The 15741-nt window shown below is 36.5% G+C and overlaps 1 protein-coding gene across 9 annotated transcripts in view; it reads left to right on the top strand.

Moving 5' to 3' along the window:
• The window catches only part of OPRM1 (opioid receptor mu 1), a 131268-nt gene that overhangs the window by 20338 nt on the left and 95189 nt on the right, over positions 1–15741 (top strand). For 5 of the 9 annotated variants that reach the window (XM_033235001.1, XM_033235005.1, XM_033235002.1 and 2 more), the window contains exon 1: positions 11119–11591. The exons of 2 other annotated variants lie outside the window; for them this stretch is intronic. In XM_033235001.1, the coding sequence (XP_033090892.1) occupies positions 11302–11591 (290 nt within the window). In that variant the 5' untranslated portion in view covers positions 11119–11301. Of the gene's footprint in view, positions 1–10859; positions 11592–15741 lie in introns of those variants that run through there. 2 more of the 9 variants (XM_033235003.1, XM_033235004.1) reach the window with 2 other exon arrangements.

Here is a 15741-nt window from a genome sequence, read left to right as displayed (position 1 = left end):
TTAAAAAAATTCATAAACCTGTTTTTTGAAAATAAATTTCATTCACCTACACTAAAGCTGAATGTCTTTCTTTAAACCACAAATAAAATAATATGAGTACAATGAATGCATAAACTTGGCTTTAATATTTCAAAAAAAAAATCAATTCTACCCTCAGGAAATAAAGACTTAAACACTTGCAGCTATATTAAAGGATATGTTAATATGCAAGAAAGCACAGTTCCAGATGAGATTTTCTAGACATATGATGGATGATATGGTTTGGCTGTGTCCCCACCCAAATCTCATCTTAAATTGTAACTTCCATAATCCCCACATGTCATGGGAGGGGCCCAGTGGGAGTTCATTGAATCATAGGGGCAGTTACCTCCATGCTGTTCTCATGGTAGAGATCTGATAGTTTTATAGGAGGCTTTTTTCCTGTTCACTCTACACTTCTCCTTGCTGCTGCCATGTGAAGAAGGACGTGTTTGCTTCCTCTTCTGCCATGATTTTAAGTTTTTTGAGGCCTCCCCAGCCATGTTGAACTGTGAGTCCATTAAACCTCTTTGCTTTAATAATTACCCAGTCTCAGATATGTTTTATTAGCAGCATGAAAATGGACTAACACAATGGGCTATCATTAATAATTCTGTAGCCTCCTATCAGGAAATGTTTAGTCATGTACCCATGTACATTATATTCAGGTCTGTTTCCTTAAAAAGTAGTAGAATACCTGACATACTGTAGACTTCTGAGAGTTTCCCCTTGGTGTGCATTTACATTTAAGAAGAGGAGATTTTAACATATTTATGAAGAAGGGTAAATCCTGGTTTTTGCTCTTGAGGTCCATAAACTTGATTAAGAAAATAAAAAGACAGGCATTGTGGGGAGACTGGGGATTTTAGAACTTTTCTTTTATGCCCAGAAAAATTTTAAAGATTCAAAACAGAACTATATCTGTCTCTTTAAGAATTTAAACCTTTTATAGTAAGGTATTATTAAGAATGAACTTCAAAGCATCAATTTACTTTAATCAATATTCTTACTATGCACTTGGACACTTACAAGGAAAATGAGGAGGAAACAAGTAAAATTGTAAACTAAAAAAACAGAATAATAGAAAATATTCACAAAATACATGCACTGGACTTTCCCAGTAGCAAATTAATTTTTAGTACAAAAATTTTTTTGTATTTTCCCCTATAAGATTTGGAAAGTACAGAGAGATTAGAGAAAAAAGACAGTCTGGTCAAGACCAGACTGACTAACCTGGTGAAACCCCATCTCTACTAATAATACAGACAGATTAGAGAATAAATTTGGGTAATAGACCTTGTTCTATGTCAATTTTGGCAATCTCCTCTCTGAAAAGAGGAAACATCCTATGAAGGTGAGAAGGATTGAGAGTGATAAACACCATTAAAATACATGGATTGCTTTCATTGTTCTTACATGAAAACAGTCACAGAACAGATAAACACAAAGACAAGTTACATTAATACTGCTCTATGAACCTGGAAATGGATGCAAATGAAGCCTAGACTATATAATCCAAGATAAGCAGAAATTTCAGCCACAAAGAATCTAAGTGTAACTTAATTCTAAGGTTACCATGGAAGCTTGATTTTACATTTAAAGCAATCAAAAAAAAGTTCTATAATAGTTTAATCTCATCAAAAGCTCTATGAGTAGTTCACATTTCTGTAAATCTCATTTCAAAAATGCAATGTCCTACTGTTAATATGAAATATTGCTATTTGGATAATTTTAAATTATTATTTTACTAAAAGTGCTTAAAGAGAAAATTATCAATTAATTGCTTGGCACAGGTCATTAAGTTCTGAGATACTCTGTTGCATATGTCTAAAATACACCAAACCATGGAGTCTACACCACTCTTCTGGCAATCAGTTGCTACAGAAAAGACTGAGGAGCTGCAACATTCCATAACTGCCAGTCTATAATGTCAACAGAACCAGTGTCTTACAGTGAGTCAAGAAATGTTTATTGGCTAGGTGCAGTGGCTCACGCCTGTAATCCCAGCACTTTGAGATACCGAGGCGGGCAGATCCTTTGAGGTCAGGAGTTCGAGACCAGACTGACCAAAATGATGAAACCCCATCTCTACTAAAAATACAAAAACAAAAAAAAAGATAGCTGGGCATGGTTGCGCACACTTATAATTCCACCTACTCGCAAGGCTGAGGCAGGAGAATTGCTTGAACTTGGGAGGCGGAGATTGAACTTGGGAGGCGGAGATTGCAGTGAGCCAAGATCACGCCATTATACTCCAGCCTGGGTGACAGAGTGAGACTCCGTCTCGGAAAAAATAATAAAAATAAAAATAAAATGTTTATTAAATATCTACCGTGTGCTAGAGGGAAAAAAAATGAGCAAAAACAGAGAAGAAAGAAAGAGCATGACAAATCCAGGGAATTATAAGCCGTTCAGGATTCATGTTGAGCTAGGAGCAAACAGTGGGTATCCAGAAATGCAGCTAAAAGGGTTTGTCCTCAAGGACCTTAGATGTCAGGATGTTTAACTTTATCCTGTACATTATGGGGAACCAACAAGCATCATCAGCAAGGGCACAGTCTGATTTCCATTCTTTTAATCTTTTTTTGGCTACAGTGTATAGGATGAACATGTAGGAAGATAGATCAGTTAAGAGCTCAGTGTATAACTCTGTATGAGCCATGAAAGTCTGAACAAGAAAAATGATACCAAAAGGTAGAATCAACAATTGTGGTAGTTGAATGTGGGAAAGGCAGTGAGAGCAGTCTATGATTTTCTTTAACAAAAATTTATATGATGCATATTGTGCCAAGGCCTCTGGTAAGTGCTTTATTAATGAAGCTCATTTAACATCCATAAAAGTCTTATAAAGTAAGCACTACTGGAAACCCAATTTTACAAATGAAAAAATCAGGCCATCAACCAGCTGATTAAGTTGTTCATAGTCACACCAATTGCCTGTGATTTAAACAAGATTTTAGCAAGAAGTGGGGAATGAGAATTTATACTTCTTTTAAAATTGTTTTTGGAGACAGGATCTCTCTCTATCACCCAGGCTAGAGTGCAGTGGCACAATCATGGCTTACTGAAGCCTCGACCTCCTGTGCTCAAGTGATCCTCCCACCTCAGCCTACCGAGTAGCTAAGATTGCAGGCATGCACCACAACACTTAGATAATTTTCTGTTTTTGTAGAGATGGGATTCTGTTATGTTGCCCAAGCTGGTCTCAAACTCCTGGGTTCAAGTAATCCTTCCACCTCTGACTCTCAAATGCTGGGATTACAGGCATAAGCCACCTCACCCAGTTCAAAGTTCACATTTCTAACCACCGAACAGTGCTGCCTACCTAGAAGGCCAAGGAAGGCTGCCAGATTTTTGCCTTGGGGAACTAAGGAGATGATGATGCCATTAAGAGAACTATGTTTGGATAGGAAGGTGAAAATGCTTTGGGCTTGTTGTATTTCCAGTGCTCATGAGGTATTTAAGTGGACATGTCTACCAAAGTTATCTGTGTTAGAATCTGAAGCTTTAGAGAAACAACTGAGCTGGAGGTGTAGGTTGGATCTTCAGCATATAGGTTAAAATCAAGACAAGAATGACTTGAGATTACTTAAGAAGAACACGTTGAAAAGGTTAATAGAGAGAATGCTGGAAAACATCCACATTTAAAACGCAAGCAAAGGAAGAAGAAAGCATTAAGATAAACCAAAACAAATTGTCAGGGTGGGAAAGTAATTTTAAAAAATAAAGTTATGGAAGAGAGATAATAAAGAATATCAAAAAGAGAGATGCTATAAAATAAAGACTAAAACACCAATAGATTTAACATTATGAAAGTCCCTAATGTCCTTGGAAATAAAGGCCAGATTTTAAAGTGTGGAGGAGGAGAAAGGGAAGCTGTGAAAAACAGAGAGAAAATTGAAGGCAGGCCTTGGGTTAGAGATGAAAATTTTAATAAAATGCCAGTTTTTAATGAAAATGGAATAGTCCCATGGAATTAACACCAACGAGTCTTTTATACAAAAGCAGATGTGCAAGGGTTTGAAAGCAGAATTAAAGCACTGCAAAAGTGCTACTCCCACTGCTTTCTCTGTGACCCTTGGAGCATGAAGTTCAGGGAGGGGAGGATGAGAGAAAGAATCAAGGGAAAGGAAGGACAGAGAGTTGTACAGAGATAAGAATGCAGGTTAATACATTTTGTTTGTTTGTTTGTTTTGTTCTGCTTTGGTGAGTATTGAAGGCTATAATGCAAAAGAGTGATTTGCTCAAGAAGTGATTTTAGAAAGATTTACATGGCACTGGTACAAATGTTCAATGGAGTAAAAGGAAACAAAACAAAGAAGCTGAGACATTTTTATAATGACCTAAATCAGTGCTTCTGAAAGTATGGTCTGTGGATTTGTGGGGTCTCTAAGACTCTTCCCATGGATCAACGAGGTTAAAACAATTTTAATAATAATTCTATAAAGTTAAATGGCTTTTTCACTATATTGCATTTTTACATGAATGGTGCATAAGCAATCATGAGTTCAATTGCTCATACCTTAGCAGTAATCAAGACAGTAACCCCATGCTGTACTAGGAGTCACTGTGCTCTTCACAGACGTGCACTCACAGAAGAAAAACATGAAGTAAGTTCTACTTTTAAAACTATAATTAATGGATCAGTAAAACGTATTAATTGTATTAAATCTTGGCCCTTGAGTATATCTCTTTAAATCTGTGTACGATGACATGGGAAGGACACATGAAGCTTCTGCCACAAACTAAAGTAAGATGTTTGTCCCAAAGAAAAGCACATGCGTGACTGTTTGAGCTGTGAACTGAACTAACTACTTTTTCCGTGGATCACTATTTTTATTTAAAGAATGACTGAAAAATAAACTACATTTATTCGAAATTCTGTGTTTGGCAGATATCTTCCTGAAAATGGAAGAACTGAATGTATCAACTCAAGGAAAACTAAAAGTATCTATTACCAATGATTAAGTAAAGTATCTATTACCAATGATTAAGTAAAGTATCTATTACCAATGATTAAGTTCAGGCTTTCAAGCAAAGTTGGAACTTGGAAAATTGTCCCCCACTGGGAGCTTAACGGCATCTCAATATTGGAAGAAATTTCCTGTAGGACCAGTTGTAATATGAACAAATGTAATTTGTTGCTATTTTCTAACGACATGTTTCACCATTTGGAAAGTGACATAATGCAGTGAACTAGTATTTTCTTTTTTTTTTTTTTTTTTTCTTTTTTTCTTTTTTTTTTGAGGCAGAGTCTCGCTCTGTCGTCCGACTGGAGTGCAGTGGCCGGATCTCAGCTCACTGCAAGCTGCGCCTCCCAGGTTTACGCCATTCTCCTGCCTCAGCCTCCCGAGTAGCTGGGACTACAGGCGCCCGCCACCTCGCCCGGCTAGTTTTTGTATTTTTAGTAGAGACAGGGTTTCACCATGTTAGCCAGGATGGTCTCGATCTCCTGCTCGTGATCCGCCCGTCTCGGCCTCCCAAGGTGCTGGGATTACAGGCTTGCGCCACCGCGCCTGGCTTGAACTAGTATTTTCTAAATGATCAATGCATACTATTACAAAACTACACAGGAATAGCAGATTCGTTCAAAGTAGAAGACAGATCAATAGATTTAAACGTGGCAAAGTACAAAAAATTCATTAATGTGGTTTTAATCTCCACATACCAACTAACCTTTAAAAAAACTAGCACTTCTTAAGTCTGGGTTTAGTATTCAAGAAAAATATCCACTATTATTTGTAAAGGCTGTTAAAATAATCTTCCTTTTTCCAAACACATATATGTAATTGTAAATCCATATTTTTGTTCATGTATATCAGCTAAACAATGTATTACAACTGATTGAATGCAGATGCAGATATGAGAATCCAACTGCCTTCTTCTAAATCGGACATTTGAAAGAACTGTATAATGTAAAACAATGCCACTCTTCTCACTAAATATTTTCTTGCTTGGGAAAAATATAGGGTTTCTTTTTCCTAGAAAAATATTTATGTTTACATGTAATAGGTGTGTTGTTATTTAAAATATAATGATAGGCCGTGCACGTTGGCTCATGCCTGTAATCCTAGCACTTTGGGAGCCCCAGTCAGGAGGATGACGAGGTCCGGAGATCGAGACCATCCTGGCTAACATGGTGAAACTGCGTCCCTACTAAAAATACAAAAACAAAATTAGCCAGGCCTGGTGGCAGGTGCCTCTAGTCCCAGCTACTCAGGAGGCTGAGACGGGAGAATGGCATGAACTCGGGAGGTGGAGCTTGCAGTGAGCTGAGCACCGCTGTACTCCTGCCTGGGTGACAGAGAGAGACTCTGTCTTAAAAATAAATTAATTAATTAATTAAAAAATATAATGATAAAGAAATGTTTTTATAGATCTCTCAGTTTTAATTTCTAAAGTGATAGACTGTGATAAAGATAACCTAAATAAGAAATGCTTTTTGGATCCTCAATAATTTAAAAACTTGTAGAGTCCTGAGACTGAAACATCTGACAACTGTTTATCTAATACAAAATGATAAGGGGCTGTACTAGGGTAATGGCAAACCTCTGTAACTGGAAATTGAAGAGTAAGACTTGAATAGAAATGAGGTTCCAGATTTTAGAAAGACATTTAGACTTATGTATCATTTAAACCAGTTGTTTTTGGATGAATTTTCAAAAGAGTTGATTTAGCTGGACCCTAGATACTACCTTCAGGCCCTTAAAAGAATCAGGTCCTTTAAGGATGATTCTGCATTATTAAATATAGTGTATTATTTATGATAATTCTTCTTGCTAATTTCTAGGCCACATACAACAGGATATAAAAAGTCAAAAGACAAAGGATAAATTCTTTCATATGTGTGTAATCCTATAAACCCTCTTTGAAGTTGATTCTCATATTTTTGCTTTACAGAAAAGGAAACCAAATATCAGGAAGTGTAAGTAATTTAGTAAGTCACAAGGAAGTAAATAGTTGAGCCTGGATTTTGAACTGCTTTTTTTTTTTTTTTTTTAATCAAAAGTCCACGGCTGTCATCCACTTTATTGTAGATGCCTTTGTTTTAGGTTTATTGGGTAGAAGTTGGTGTGAGGAGTTTTTTGCTTTCGTTTACTTACTTATTTTTTACCATGGAAATAAAGAGTGCCTATTCCATTTTACTTGATAGGTATGCAGCAATCCAGTGATCAAGGATAATATAGTATCACAATGCATTTGCATTCTCATTAGCTATACACATTTAAATGTTAGATAACACAGAAAAGATCTATAAACAAATACATAAAATGCTCCTCCAATGAAACCTTGGATGTCCCATTTTCCTGAGCTTCAAACCACTGTAATTGTTTCCTGTATAGTATTTATGCCTGTGTTCCTCCTTAATAGCCATTAATCGTGTGTTCCGTTAACAGCCACTCTCAACAGAATCAGGACTAAGCTATTAAAATAAGTGTAGGGTGATGGCAATCCTATGAATAACTAAGCCAATAGATGTTGAAATTCAAAAAAGGGAAGTGACTTTTAGCACTTTCCAGGGATTCATCCATGCTATGAATAAATACGTTGCTTTGAAACAAATAATTTTTGTGAAAAATGTTGCATGATATGGATTTGATAGCAATGTTAAATCTAAATTGAATCTAAATTGATAGATAATAAATTAGTCTTCCTTCAAAAAAAAGCCTGGGCTAAGCAAGAAGCATCAACAAAAAGATATTTCTATTGTACAAATTACATATTAAGGCTCAATGAAATAAAAGATTATGTGTTTGAGATCAATACGGTATAAAATAATTATGTTTGTAATAAATTGACTCATTTATTTGCAGTCCATGTGCTTTTATGAGAGACTTGAATTTTCACAATAGACTTCAGACCAATTGAGTAGGAAATGAACAATTATGGAGGAAAGGGGGAATATACCAGAGGGAAACTCTGAAATAACAAAAGCTTGAAATTGAGGTGCTTTTATACTACATATTAGGTGGTATTAATTTATTATTTCTGAAACATTTTTTATCTAGGTTTCTCAAGGCCATCAATATATTTGAAAGAAAATTAAATTTGTTCTGCAGTTCCCTGAATTGTATATTAAATAGGGGGAAGATACCAAGACATAAATGTTAATACAACTTAAGGAAGGACATGCAATGATAACCAGAAGATTCTATATTCAAAATAGAAGGATAATAACTATCCTCAGTGAAAGATGATAAAGACCAATAGAAAAGGAGAAAATCAATCTCAGCTGAGAATATGAAGCACAAAGTTCAAGTCTTTCTCTAGAGAGCAATTGCATTTTTCTATAAAACAGAAAAAAAAACTGTTTCTAGAAAAGGGCAATGGGAATGGGGTTGCTCTTCACCTATAATTCTAGAAGAAAAGGCATGTGGCTAGTCCATAAGTCTAGACATTTAAGTCCTGGTTGGTTAACAGATTATATTGAGTCAAAAAGAACAAAATGTCTTCATTAAGGTTTTCCCATAAAGACGTTTTATTTTCAAACTGTGTCATTAAAAAATCACCCAGATTATTTTATTAAACAGATAATGGCATAAAATGTATGCTAATCATTTTTTCAATTGAATTCAAATATGATGCACATGCATATTCATGTATATTTAATATAGAAAAAAACACAGAGAGTGAGGGAGGGAGTCCACTATGTATTAAGTACTGTGTTAGTGAGCAGGCCTCCCTTAGGAACCTTATTACAGAGTACAAAGCTAGGAGAGTAAATAAAGTATATTGAAAAATGCATACAAAAGATGACAGAATCACCATTCCAAAAGATCTTGGTGGGTAAGAATCATGAACTGGATCTAACAAGATGTAACTTAAAAGTAAAAAACTATAGTGTTGCACTGAGCTCCCTCCAAAGCAACTATATATTTAAGGAGATGAAACACATGATTCACCAGGCATGAGAAGAAAGCTTCCATAATCAAAAACAATTGTATCCATCTTTTTAAACTCCAGCTCCTATCACAGCATCTGGTCCAAAGCAGATCTTTAGTATTTGTGGAACTGACTTGGACTGTGTTTTGGAAATTTTGTCATTGGTAAACCTAAGGAGAGTCGAGAGAACAATGTGACCAAAAAATAAAACTAAAAAAAAAAAAAAAAAAAAAAATTGGGAGTTTCATTGTACTGGTAGAAAGATAAAGTTTATAATCTGGCTCAGTTTCTTTTTTGTTTTCTTTTTTGTTGTTGTTTTTTGGTCAGGGCAAACTTAGGTCATTATTTTTAACACTAGAACTGTAGTTTAAGAGCAGATAGACAAGCTGTAATGAGAATAGACGAACAGCAAGGCCACTGAAAGAACTCAGAACTACATCTTATAAGAAACAACTGAATGATACCAATGTTTAACTTGCAAAAGAGACTACTCAGTTGATTTCAAATGTATGATATATAATGGTAATGAACTATCACTTATTAAGCAATTACTATTGCAATGTATACTCATTTAATCCTGCTAACAGACATGTGAGGTGAATATTACTAGCCCACCCACCCCCCCTTTTTAACTAATGAGAAGACTGTCATCTGTAAGGTAAAATAACATGTCCAAACTCATAGAGCTACATAGTTACAAAGCTGATTTATAAAACGATTTGACTCCAAGATCAGGAATTATTACACTGTGTCTTGTCTTCCACATGAACTAACCACAAAGGAACTGAGTGCATGCAGACAGATTTCAGCTCAATATAAGAGAATTGTTACATTAGTTCATGGAAGAATATGTTTTAAAGTATTTTTGTTAGTCTCTAGGAAATCTCTGTAACATTTTATTGTGTAAATTATACCCTTTAATGTAAGAGGATAAAAATAATACTGAACATTGGCAAATCGCCTATGATTAATAGAGTTTACCTATGAATTATCTGCTTCTAAGATAAATGCCTAAAAATAATATTGGAATTGAATGTTCCTTTCAAGATCTTCCCTCCCTGCTCCCTGAGAGTGCAGTTAATTTTTCAAGACCAACTGGGGACATGTATTTTCAACGTTTATGGTTAAAAGATGTATACATGCACAGAAATGAGAATCACTTCAGAATTGGTGTTAACTTTAGGGAAAAAAGGCCAAGAAGTTACTCTTTGTAACTACAAATTTATTTCTAAAATAGAAGCACTTGTGGATTTATAAGTAAGGTATAAAATTCAAAAACGTATCCATGTTTCTCAAGGACCTTGTTGTAGGCCACTCTAATCCCATACGTTATGTGACTTTTCCTAGAATTTTTACACTAGAAAACAGGCAATGCAAATTTTGTTTGGTTTTAACAACCTTCTTCTCAGAAGCATATGTCTATCGAGGAAGTCTTCAGATAACAGGGACAAATAATTCCTAATAGGTCTATGAGATTTAAGATGTGAAAGATCAACATTATCTTTAGTTGACTTTACTGGATGCCACAACCTTCTGATTTCTGTAACCACTTCTTATGCCTCTTCCTCACTGAGACAAAATCAGAGGTAAATAGGGACTCACCCTAAGAGAAATTGGGGAAAATGAGGAACAGGTTTTCTGCACAAAAGTTTATTTGTTTCTCATTTCTTTTTCAGAAAATAGAGGATCGCTGTTGTCCCCAACAGGTTTGTAGGGAAGAAAATTGGAGAAACATTATTACATTTTCTTAGATGTTGGCAACTGAGGGAACAAGGACTGCAAAACAAGATTGTGTGTCCCCTATTCCCAAATAATCAAAATTGGCAATAGGGATGGAGGAGCATTGGGGTTTTAGGGTTGTTAGGGTTTCGTCAAGCCAATGTATTCCCTGCCAGATTTTAAGGAGAAAAAGGCGCTGGAAAATGGAGTGATGTTAGCCCCCTTTCTTATTTTTCACTGCTGCCAAAAACTAACTCTATCTCTCTCCCCAACCCTTCTCTCCATCTCCCTCCCTTAGATGTGTTTGCACAGAAGAGTGCCCAGTGAAGAGACCGACTCCTTGGATCGCTTTGCGCAAAATCCACCCCTTTTCTCTCCTCCCTCCCTTCCAGCCTCCGAATCCCGCATGGCCCTCCCTCCCCTCCCGCAGCGGTGCGTGGCTGGGGATGAGCCTCTGTGAACTACTAAGGTGGGAGGGGGCTACAGGCAGAAGAGAATGTCAGATGCTCAGCTCGGTCCCCTCCGCCTGACGCTCCTCTCTGTCTCAGCCAGGACTGGTTTCTGTAAGAAATAGCAGGAGCTGTGGTAGCGGCGAAAGGAAGCGACTGAGGCGCTTGGAACCGAAAAGTCCCGGTGCTCCTGGCTACCTTGCACCGCGGTGCCCGGCCGTCCGTCAGTACCATGGACAGCAGCGCTGCCCCCACGAACGCCAGCAATTGCACTGATGCCTTGGCGCACTCAAGTTGCTCCCCAGCACCCAGCCCCGGTTCCTGGGTCAACTTGTCCCACTTAGATGGCAACCTGTCTGACCCATGCGGTCCGAACCGCACCGACCTGGGCGGGAGAGACAGCCTGTGCCCTCCGACCGGCAGTCCCTCCATGATCACGGCCATCACCATCATGGCCCTCTACTCCATCGTGTGCGTGGTGGGGCTCTTCGGAAACTTCCTGGTCATGTATGTGATTGTCAGGTAAGGAAAGCGCCTGAGCTCCGAGCGGAGGGTTCAGCGGGTCAAGGGAGTGCAAAAAGACACCTAACTCCCAAGGCTCAATGTTGGGCGGGAGGATGAAAGAGGGGATGTAAACTGGGGGAACTCTGGAGGCAACCACGGACAGTGATTGCTATTTCTGTGAGAAAATCTACTTTTCTGTTTTTTCAATTGATAAAGAAGTAATCCAAAATTTCAGGAGCAGAGAAGTTGCTTTGGTTAAAGCTACAAAGGTCTAGGGGTAGGGGGGAAGTTATAGGGTAGACTTAGAGCTCTTCCTTATACTGAGCAAAGAGGGCTCTTGGCAGAGTCCTACACTCAGTCCCTCTGCAGGAGCTATGGAAAGAGTAAGTTGTGAATAATGGGAGAGAAATTCTAGTTAGCTTTCCCAAATTTGGTTGGGGCTGCCGTGTGTGTGGGGGGGAGGGGGGAGAAGTCTTCTCAGTTGTTTTGAGATGGACCTTGGCAACTTTCCTACTCCTGCTGGTTTAGTACTTCCCTGTACTACAACCCCACCCTTTCTTCTCCCCTACCATAGCAGCCCTTACCCATCTCTTCCTTTCATCCTGAGGCAACATTAGGTAGAGGAAGTTTTCCTAGCATCTCTCCATGGTAGTTTTCCTCTGTTATAACAAACATGACAGCTGTGTTGCGTGGACCAGTTTGCCATTGGTAGCTTCAGATCGCCTAAGTCACAAACTGCATCTGGTATGGGTAGGTTGGTTCAGGAAAACTGCAGTACATGGCTGTATTTCAATGCCTCCACAAGTTGGAGCTAATTAGGAACGGCCAAAAGCATCATAATTCCACATTAGAAACTGCAGAAACGCTTACACAGGAAGTTTTGATGGGTGCTCTAAACAAAGTATTCTTATCAAGTAAAATTAATTCAAAAGAGTTGTGGTCCATTTTCTGTTTACCCAGATGTTCCAGGTATATTTGGCAGAGTGTGGAAGCTCTCAATATTGATTGAGATTGGTATTGATTGTGTTGGTGCTGATGTGCATATTCAAATGTATATTCAAATACTATATGTGAATGTGAAATGCCATGTATCTGTTTTTGTTAAAGAAGATAAATATTTTAAGACTTTAAAATAGCTCCTAAATCGAGGGGTTTTTCTTTTTTAACCAGGGATATGTGTATGTAGGTAACATGGCATTTTCATATTTAGTTACAATATTTGTTTCACCTATTCAGCAAGTATTGCAGATTTCAGTGGAGCTCTTAAATCATTTAACAATTGCTCTCTCCAGTATCCTTTCATTACCAAGGTGCTGCAAATTGCTTATAAGCAATTCTTTCTACTCATCTGTATGATTTCTTTAATTAATGATTTTTGAAGAGTAAAGCTAATTTCCCTGATCTTTTGATGAGGAATAAGATAAGTATCGTCTGTAAGAAAAGAGCACCATCTATTGAGAGGAAGGCTAACAACAGAAGGAAAAATGCAAGAAGATCAATGGAAGAATTTATTTTTAAAAACATTTACTTTAAGTAATTCAATACAATGATTCGCATTAAAGATTAAAAACCAAATTTCATTCTGCAGTTATGACAATAAAAGTTATAATTAAAGGCCTGCTTTGTGAAGAGAAAATATGTTTCTCATTTTTTCTAAAAGAAATTCGTAAAATCATACGCTAATCAAGCTAGAAGGGACTCTAGAGATTATGTATGCTAAGTAAATAAACTGAGGCACAGAAAATGTAAATGATTTTCTCCAAGAACAGATAGTTCATTAATTCAGTGCCACTGAATCTTGTGTTTATTGTTCTGGCAAATCATGATTTGAGTTAATTTGACTCTTAGGTTGACAGAGTGAGTTGATACAGCAATAATAACTTGGGAATAACAAATTATCCCCAAATTCTGTATGAAATCCTGAAGGAAAAAAGCATGAAACAAAAATTACCAAAGCATCTAGGAATCCTGCCATCTGAAACATAATATTTTATTCCTTTTTATTGCTTCTTGGTATTTTCCTTCCTCATTTTTCTACACTTTAGTTTATGCTTTGCAATACAGTGAGGGCCAATAGAGCGGCAACTGGCCGTGAAATAAGCAGATTGGTCTTATTATTCCAGTGTAGAAGATGTTGTTGGTTGGGTGAGTTAGTTTTAAAGGCATTACCTCTGGCCTCTTGTTGACTTGGAGAAACATGGTGACAGTGCATCTTACTGAGAACATGATATTATGCTTTATTCTTGGTACTGAAAGTTCTTACAAAATGCAGTACTATTTGAAAGGTCATCCCAAACACCCACCTGTGGCAGGGTGGGTTTTAATTGCAGGGTTAGGTAACCCTCTTGGAATGTGACTGTGAAACAGAAAAATGGGCAAGTTAGTGACAGATGAAGTGACAGGGAAGGCATCTGGGGATTGAACCAAGTATGTCTATTTAGCCGAGAATATTTAACTGACTGTCTGCAGGCTGCAGTGTTTAAACTACAAAATGATCAGTTCAGGGATGTATTATCCTTGCTAATAGGCTGGATATAATGTTGCATCTATTAAGTATTGAGGAGAAGTGCTCACTTCCTTCTCTATTTCAAATTCAGCAAATACTATTGAATGATCAAGTAGTTGCAGTTTTCTGATTATATTAAGGTAATATTTATTAAGATGTTTTAGTCCATTGAGTGAATCATGAGGCTCAGATGACTATGACAACAACAACAACAAAAATAACTGCTAATGCGGATGCTGTGATTAACTCTTTGGCTCTGTTTGTACCACCATCATCATCATCCCTTCATCAACAACATTATTAAGTAGTATAACTTAAATGAGATTCTTAAACAGGGCTGCTCTAAGGAATACAAGGGAGGAAAGAAGAAACTGTAATATGTTCTAAAGGTTTTAAATCCAAATGTTAAGTCATAAAAATGTTATCAGTAACCATCACCTGAAAGCTTTTTTTAGTTTTAAAGAAAACTAATGCTTGCAGAATAACTTTATGAAAATTACCACAAAGATTTTAGAAAATATGATGAAAATATTATAAAAAGTAGCAACCACTTAAAATGGGATGATAGTATTTCATTGTCAAGAACTGTAAAGAAAAAAAATCAAAACGAAGAGTAACAGCAACCAGAGATGTTTCACTTTCTAAAAGTATTTAATAACTGAACCAAACTATAGGATTACCCATAACAGCAAAAACTAATATAATCTCAGATGTGTTTATGTTGGGAGATCCTTTTTCCAAGGTTTGTTCGTGTAGCTATGAACATGGTATGTACAGATACTGTTGAAAAGTGGAGGGCTAGAAACTTTGAGATCTCTGTGGGCTGTGTAAACCATCCTTACAGTAAATTTCCAATGAAGAGTGCCAAGTAATAGTACCCTCATTTGCAAGATTATTTCTTAATGTGGTTAGATAAACTCTCAATATAACTAAATATCAGAGAAGAGCATTTAAATACGTGCAAGATGTTATTGTCATTTCTCCTTCCTAAGAAGTATTCCTGATTTTAGAAAAGTCCTGTGAGCTTATACTTGTTCTATATACCAAATATTTGATTCAGGTTTAAATTTAAAGATGATCAATTATACTTGATTGGAACAGAAGTACAAGCTTTTAAACTTAATCCAGATTTAGGCAGGTAGAAATTATTGAACAATAATGTTTTATCTAATATAAGGATTATATATATATATATATATATGCATGTGTGTATATATATAAATTCACACACACATACATATATATTTGAATCAACTTGAATGCATATGTCACTAAATATGATCATTAGTAATTTTCATAAGATAAAAAGATAATAGTTTATTTAGAAAGCTCAAATATTAATAAGATTCACTTTTTTAAAACCCACAAAATACCCTAATTAGAGGATGGATTTTAAGTGGAAAACACTAAGTAAAATTCAGTTCTCAATTTAATGGCTTACATTAAAAAATACTAACTTAATTGCATGCCTTTCACTTAGTAAGGGGGATTTCCTGGTACCTATTGCAATTTGAACTTTAAGTGCTATTTTCCCTATAGATACTAATTCAGAGGAGAACAACTCTTCTTCTGTGTCTCCTAAACACACTAAATTGCTTTTACTTTCCTTGGTTGTAAGCTGTGTCTTTGTCAATTGCATGGCATTACCAATCAATGAGTTTC

Source organism: Trachypithecus francoisi, unplaced genomic scaffold, assembly GCF_009764315.1.
Source record: "Trachypithecus francoisi isolate TF-2019V2 unplaced genomic scaffold, Tfra_2.0 Lachesis_group15, whole genome shotgun sequence".
In the NCBI taxonomy this organism is placed as follows: domain Eukaryota; kingdom Metazoa; phylum Chordata; class Mammalia; order Primates; family Cercopithecidae; genus Trachypithecus; species Trachypithecus francoisi.
This window is presented reverse-complemented; position numbering and strand designations above follow the sequence as displayed.